Source organism: Austrofundulus limnaeus, unplaced genomic scaffold (genome assembly GCF_001266775.1).
Source record: "Austrofundulus limnaeus strain Quisiro unplaced genomic scaffold, Austrofundulus_limnaeus-1.0 Scaffold126, whole genome shotgun sequence".
NCBI lineage: Eukaryota > Metazoa > Chordata > Actinopteri > Cyprinodontiformes > Rivulidae > Austrofundulus > Austrofundulus limnaeus.
This window is the reverse complement of record NW_013952528.1, coordinates 473,083-481,032: the sequence shown is the minus strand read 5'-3', so window position 1 is coordinate 481,032 and position 7,950 is coordinate 473,083. Positions and strand designations below refer to the sequence as shown.

The 7,950-nt window shown below is 41.5% G+C and overlaps 1 protein-coding gene across 2 annotated transcripts in view; it reads right to left on the bottom strand.

The window, feature by feature from the left end:
• Window positions 1-7,950, bottom strand: part of LOC106522295 (cadherin-6) — an 86,010-nt gene that overhangs the window by 30,549 nt on the left and 47,511 nt on the right. For both annotated transcript variants that reach the window (XM_014015261.1, XM_014015260.1), the window contains exons 4-6: window positions 6,878-6,997; window positions 2,555-2,722; window positions 638-825 (exon numbers count right to left, since the gene is read on the bottom strand). In XM_014015261.1, coding sequence (XP_013870715.1) covers window positions 638-825; window positions 2,555-2,722; window positions 6,878-6,997 — 476 coding nt within the window. The remainder of the gene's footprint in view (window positions 1-637; window positions 826-2,554; window positions 2,723-6,877; window positions 6,998-7,950) is intronic.

Genomic DNA, 7,950 nt, shown 5'->3' with positions numbered 1-7,950 from the left:
TATATATACACATTACAGATGTTTGAACAAGTGTGACTGTTTAAACGTAAACACTTTAGCAAAACTGGAGATTTGTGTGAAAGAAGGTTGAACAAATACCTGGCCCCTCTATAAATATAGTGGCCTCTTGATGGCCCCTTACTCAGAAAAATCCTAGATCCACCACTKCATTGGATTGACTCCAGAAGTKAATCAGTTTTTCATTGGAAATTTTGCTAACATACAAGGACGGTTGAATCTAAAAGTTGATGTCAAAGTTTCACTCAAATAACTTACATAGTGTGTAGCACTCGGAGTATGTGGTGGAGACAAGTCTAAGCTATCATACCAAATTTTCCCTCAATATTTGTAAAATTGACTGGATTGTACTACTTTTTTTGTGTTTTCTTAGGTGACTTAGCTGTGGCAGCCACCTTGAATTGTGTTGCCTTCAAAATTTTTTCAGTTGTAGAATCCAGAAATTACTTCCTGAGAGTCTTTTTTTCTTAATTCGCCCAGTGGTTCACAAGGTAATTCGAAAACAGGGTTGCCAAAACAGTTAATGCCAAAACATAGATTAAAAAAAAAGACTGAATAAAACAACATGAGATCTTTTAAATCCAACTCAAAATCATACGGTACGCAGGAAGCTGCTGACCTTCTTGAGCACGATGACGCCCTCCTGCGTGCTCCTGTTGGTGGTGATGTCAAACATCCCGGGGCCATCGCTCCCGATGATGTTGTAGACCATCTCGGCGTTGTCGCCAATGTCGGCGTCCATGGCTCGGATGACCCCCACCGCAGAGCCCAGTTCGTTGGACTCAGGAACTCTGAACTCATACAGAGCTGCGGACAAAAGAGGCACGCTTTTTAAACTTGTCACGAAAATAAAAACCTGGTCAATCAGAGCAAGGTTGTTGAAGTTTTTATAGAAAAAAAAAAAAACAGAAACAGAAAAGATCAGGTGTGTGAGTGGCCATGACAACCAAGGTCGCATCCTTGGCGTTTCTTTTTATGTCGAGCTTCTGTCTTCATTCCCAACAAAATCTGTCATTCAGCTAGTGAATCAGTGCTTCTTTATTTTTTATTTTTAATCAGGATGAGAAGTCCCCAAGATAGTCTATGTCTTGAAAATAAATAAATAAACGTGCAGGCCAAAAGTGAAAAATGGCAGTGACCAGAGATTTTCTGTTCGATCTTGTTAATATGAAAAAGAAGCAGCAAGAGTGGATGAGTCAGAGAGCAGGGATACAAGAGTTCAGGTCATTGAGACACAGAGTCAGAGCCAATCAGAGCTGAGGAGGAGGAAGAGGAGGTGTGAGGGGGTTTTAATGATTTGTAGATCAGCGGCGCAGCGGTAAAATACACCTTGTTTCCAAGTCAGCCTCTTTCACACAACTCGCTACACGCTGTATCGACTGTTCGCTCAAAGATTAGGACGCTACATAAATTCTGGGGCCAATTTGCTCTACATAAATTAATTGCCGCTTCTTGATGTTTGTTTGTTTTTTTTCCCTTCTTCTTCTTTTTTCTTCTTATTTTGCCAGATGATTTCCTGGTTTGAGCGAGAGGGGYGGTGAATTGATGGCTACCTGTCGGGAGGCGACTGCATCTCGTGCGTTTAAATAAATAACCGGACGGCAGCAGCGGAGAGCGGCGGTGATATACGCACACACAGCTTGCGGAGACGAACAGCTCTGACACTCTAATAAAACACGCTGACAGCGTTTTGGCAAYGCCTGAGTCGGCAGGTCTGTGTGACACCTAACTCCAAACACACACACACACATGCTCTGAAAGTGACGCTCCAAAAAGAAGGTTTCCCCGAGGCTAACGGGTATTTAGCATCGGCTGGGAAAGAAGAGGCATCACTCCGGCAGACAACAATGATATCGCTTCCTGACACTCTGCCTCCTTTGGGTGTCCCATTACAATATCTCTTCCTCTTTCTCCTCACCCTCTTTTTTTGCCTTTATTCCATCCTCTCCCCTCTCAGCATTGGAGGGGCTGAGGATGACAGGATGTGCCGCCTCCTCTACCCCTCGTCTTGGCGGCAGTGATAAATGGGAGGTGGCTGTGGGAGCTCGGGTGCCACGTGTTTGCCTTCGTGTTGCCCCCACCGCCGGCCAGTTCACAGTTCCTGACGGTAATCTGTCAATCCAATCTGGCCTGCCTTCGCCCRTTCACACAGAAGGAAAAGGGAAGCGGGTCAGTCCAGATAAAGATTGATGAATGAATGCACCGAGGACAGTTTGAGCTCTAAATTGAGAACAGTGGTTTTTATGGAGGGAAAGACTTAACAGAGAGCCGATAAAACCCAGTGAATGCACTCTCTTCATTTAATAGGGATTACAGGGTTGATCTGATGCACTTTGCGGGACCCTTCGTTCCATCATATGGCTCTATATTTAATTATTCTTTGCCTTTAAKAGGTCCGCACACAACCCAGAGCTCCCTGCAATAATCCAGATTCATTTTGAAACTGACACCAGATGGGGGCTGCCTGCCTGCCTGGCAGTGGCTGGCAGCAGCGAAGGACTCTGTGTGCGTTGGAGTCCAGAAGGTCCGTACTCACTCTTAATGAAGCGTGGCGGGTTGTCGTTCACGTCCGAGAGGGCGATGCTGACCGTCGTGGTTCCTGAGAGCCCGCCCATCTGTCCCGCCATGTCTTTGGCCTGGATCACGACTTGGTAGTGTTCTTTGACTTCCCTGTCCATGCCAGGTAGGGCGGTCTTTATCAGGCCTGAGGGATACAAAAACATAGCAGTAATTTACAGAAAGACATGACATGCACAGACAAGCACACACAAGTTTGTGTTTCTATCCTTTTCTGTCCTCATTGTTCATTCTTTCATTTATTTCCACTCATTTCTATAGCCCTAACCCTGACCCCTTACTTTAACGCTAAACCCCTCTGCCTCTCCCAAGTACATCCCTACCCCTACACTTAACCTAAACTCAATTCACACCTTAGTCCTAAATTTAATTCCTAGTTCAAAAATGAAGTTCCGTCATACTAGTACTGGTCTTTGGTTTCCCGTAAGGACTACCAGTCTTGACAAGGTAGCTGTATTTTCCAGAAATGGTCCTAAAAAGCTAACAAATACAAGAACACACACATGTTTGCACAGCTATCCATTTGGGGACATTCCATTGACTTCCATTACATTTCTATAGCCTAACCCTGACCACAAACCCTAGGCTAACTTTGCAGGTACCTACCTGACCCTAAAACTAACCTAAACTCAATTCACACCTTGGTCCTAAACCCAACCCCCAACCCACCAATGGCATTTAAACCAAATGGGGACTCGACTTTTGTCCCCAAATGCACCAGTTGTCCCCAAATGTAGGCATTTTTTGTCTTAAAATTGCCGCAAAGAATGTCACCAGAAACACCCCCCCCCCACACACACACACAAAGAGCTTGGATTTTAAAACCAAAATGAATTAGAAAATATCATTTTTTTTATTTTAGTCAAAATGTACTCCATAACTCTGAGGGTCACCCCACTTGTGTTTGCCTTTTCACCATGACTTTTCACATTTTAAAACTGAAAGCACTTGTTTACTCTTCAGCTGTGGTCATAACAGCTTTTCCGTTGTACCTTTATTTGCACCGGAATGCAAATTTAAAGCCTCATTTTCCAATGAAAATCTGTTAAACTATAAAAAATCAACATTTGTGGAATGTGTTGAACATTTGAATACATATGACAGAACAAAAAAATGTGAACGGGCTATCTGCACATTTGAACTTAGCATCGAAATGAGACAAAATTAATAACTTTTAAAAATTATTTACTCTATGTTTTCTATATATAAAACATAGCTTGGGTGGTTTTAGTGGACAAAAATTGAAAGTTTTGGTATTGCAATTGTGCAGCACTGAATCTGTCAGAATAGATCAGAAATGAAACAAGCAGCGCAGCTTTGAACACTCATTTGCCGTGTGGCAGCTTTAGTCACAAGAACAAACATCGGTAAATCAAGCTACCATATGGCTTCAAAATTAATGAACTGCTTCCACAGGTGGACAGCCTGTTTCTAAATATAAATTGTTTTAAACACTAAATGTTTGTGAGCTGAACTGACGTAATACAGTTTCATCTGTTGGACTCATCTGCTTGCCAGACAATTAAACCAACAGGAACATTTTAATACTGCAGATGTACAGAAATCAGCAGACATCCAGGAGCAGGTTCTGGTGTCTGATTTAACTGGCGAGGGCGGAGAAAGAAGTCCTGCAATCATAAAAAAAAAACAAAAAAAAACGACAGTTCTTTTAGTTCAAGTGTAGCTTCCAAATGCTTTTCAGGATGATTTATCTTCCCTTTGGTGCCGAAACTCCAGTAATGTTCAGGTCTTTTGAATGTGTTCGCCCACAGCTTTTCGTCTCAGTTTTTTTTTTTCTTTTGGGTGGCGGTTTGGAGTCAGAATGGAGCGTTTTTTGGCAGAAGGTTGAAAAGGTGCGCGCCATTTCCCCATCAAATTTGAAATCCTTTCTGCTGGTAAAAGGTTTAATTCAAATCATCGCGCGACAGAGAAGCAGGTGGGAGGACAGACACCCTTAGAGTAAATTTCACTGTAAAAGTAAAACTTTCCGCGCACTCTGACTTAAATAGATGACTTGTTGGAGGCTCTTGGCTCCAAACTCTTTTTCTTCCATTTGTACATAACATGGGAAAAGAAGATAAGACTTTCCATTCTTCTGTTTTCGTACAAAGTGCCATTTATCCGGCGGGTTGTTGAGAAAACGATGGTCGTTCAGGTTGTGTTGCAGCCAAAAGGAAGCGGTCGTATRTAGGAGCTTTAGAGAACAGCACACCGCCTGCGTCTACCTTTGTTATTCCTTAATGACTACAATACCCAGAGAAGAGGAGGAGTGGGGAAACAAATCCTGCTTATAATGCGATGTCCAGGCCTGTCTTTGTTAAGAAGGGAATGTCAGCTTACATACCACATGTGGGATAAACCATATTACTGTTAATCCCCTCACTAATCTGCAAATGGCTTTTTTTTTTTTTTACTCTTTTGTTTTGACACAAGCGGGATGTGTTCCAAAGCGCGCTGTAATGATTAAAAGTAGATCTTTAGGGCTGGTGATTTGCCACTCTCTCAATTACAAATCCCCCCGCCCCCCACCCCCACCCCACTTTACYCATAAAGGAGGAAATGCACTCATGTTTTTAGGTTTCCGTTTAAGGGAAATTAGGTTTGTTCCAGGAGGTTATCTGGTGATGAATTTTTTTTCTCATTTGCCGCAGCTTCAGCTTGCCTCCTCAGTGTTTCTGTTTCCCTCCCTCCAAAAGGGGGAATTGTTGTGTTAAGTTGAGGGGTCAAAGGCGTAGGTGGAGGGTGCAGCTGCTGTAGCGTTGTTAGAGCAGGAGGATGAGACTGCAGCGTTGCGCACATCAGCTAAAGAGCAGCTTTGTCACGTTGGCAATAAACGCTGATTCACTTGGTTATTTTTGTCCATTAAAGCTGATTTTGGGTTTGAAATACAACAAACTCTATGGTTGTCGTCGGTCATAGGAAAGGCATCTTGCTTTGTGTAAAAAAAAAACTACTTGGGGACTAAAATAAAAAAAATGTTGCAATACAGAATGAAACTGAACAACTTGTTGCCACAGTGTTTGAACTTAGGATGAAGAGGGAGAAAAATGTAGAGTTTAAGAAAAATAAATGGATAAACAATCACCAAAACAAAAATAGAGTTTTGCCAAAATGAATAACAAAAGATACCAAAAAATAATTTGTGTTTCGTTAGAGCTTATCAAAACTATAAATAGGTATAAAAACTATTGTGCAAAATTTTGTGCCTTACCTAATCTGTTCACATTTTGCTTCCAAGCAGCCAGACTTTCTTGCAAAGTAAACAATAGTTTTATAAGGTTTTTTTWAACTGTCTTTTAAAGTTTTTCTTTTAGACTTTGGCTGCTTATTTAGTTATTTTTGCTCRTTTCTTTGACCTCACCCCGAGTGCATATAGTGCAGAGAGTAAATTGGACAGGAGGACAATGAAAGAAAAAAAAACTATCTACAGCAGATACGCTATATTTCAAAGTCACGTTTGTAAAAAGATGGAATAAAAATGCATCCYACTTCAGTTAATTATCCACTAAATGTTTTCAGTTAATAGTTTTTTTTTTGGAAATCACCATGTTGGTGCTAAAACACTATTTTATGTGTCAAAATATTTTTTCGTAATTTCAACTAAAGAAGCAGGAACAAAATTGTGTCTTTGTGACAGGCTGCTGGTAACCAAGCACCTAATTATCCTATTTAAATTGGTTTCTTTTGTTATGTCTGTTTTGCGTCAACAAAACACTAGTTCACCCCTTGAATTTAAGAGCCATCTTTTTTTGTCCAAATGACTTATAGGTCAGGTAATGTGGTTTAACAAAAAAAAAAAAAACCTGTTTAAAAATGGAGAAAAAGTCCAAAAAAAAAGTTTGAAAAAGTTTGAAGATGATAAAGTGTACTTTAAATGATCAAAACAAGTCTGGCTGCTTAAAACAAAAACTTGTGAAAAAGTGAAGATTTCCAACTTTAGTATTGTGTGTGGATAAAAAAATTAAACAATATTTGGCCAAGTCTTTTAGTTTTGTGATTTAAGCTCCCTGCCTGGAAATACTAAAGACCTTCACATCAAGTCACTCGTGTCTGCAATTCATTAGTATGTTCAAATTTTAAAGAACAGCATGCAAATCAATAGTAAATGTCAGTGTGGTTTCTGTTTCTTTTGGAAAACAGTTTAAACATTAATTTTGCACAGGATTGTGGAAATATGGATATTTTTTGGATTTTGTATCCATTGATAAGAAAAAACAAACAAACATGTGGGCTAGAACTAACAAACTGATGTGTAGTTATGATAGGCTGAGTCATCACTGACCGGTATCAGGGTCCACAGAGAAGTACGGTTGTCCCTCCAGGATGCTGTACACCACCCTGGCGCTGTTCCCATATGTGGCGTCATCTGCGTCCGTGGCCGTCACCTGAATCACCGGCGTGCCTGTGGAGTGAGTGGGGTGTGGAAAGAGATTCATGACAGTGACTTAGATCAACTCTTCAATGCTGACGAAAAATTGCCCGCTGGATAATTGGTTAAGCCGATGCCCCTTCTGATGAGGTGTCCGATCCCCTTCTAATCACAGCCGCGCAGAATTTGACTGATCATTTTTGTCTCTTCGTGTTACCCCGAGCCATCTTTATCCCGCCGCCACTTATATCCCTCACACATGATTGATTTCCACAGGTAATCGATAAGTCCTAATGTATTTTTTCTAAGTATATCTCTCTTAGGCATGAATGCTGGCTCCCTTCAAAACCCTGAGAAGCCTATTAGCGTTTCGGCGGATCTCGAGTGTCTGAGAAGCCAAATATCTGATAGCAGGATTGTGATCCATTTCTCTCTTCCAGAAAGCCCCGTTTCAGTGGAACAAAGGGAAACGGTTAGCCAAGTGCTACCTCCCAAATGGCGCCTTGCGGGGCCAAGTGTTGCCTCATTACATGCCGAGGAAAATTAATTGAGTAGAAATATTTAATAGCAAAAGTGGTATAAATATAGAAACGTTGCAATGCAACGGGATAACGACCTGATGAGACTTTGCTAATTTGATGTCAGCTGAGGTCTGTGTGGAGGGGGCTGCTGGTGGTGGTGGGGTGGGGGGGGGGATACTTTCTCTTCTTTAAAATCAATGGATGAGGGATGAAGAGCAGACAGAGAAAAGACCACGGCTGTCTGACTCAGTGTAAGTGACAGTTTGTTAAGAAAGTTCACCGAACCCTGATCACTAATRCCTTTAACAGGAGAATTAGACTCAAAGAGGCTTTTCTGACTTAGAAAATATCACTGATCCACATCAGCCATCTCGTGGCAGACTTTAAGCTTTTCAGAACASCTGACAAACAAGGCAGGAGTAATCACAGTATAGGTATTTTTGTGTGGCTGGCGGGGGGTGGGGG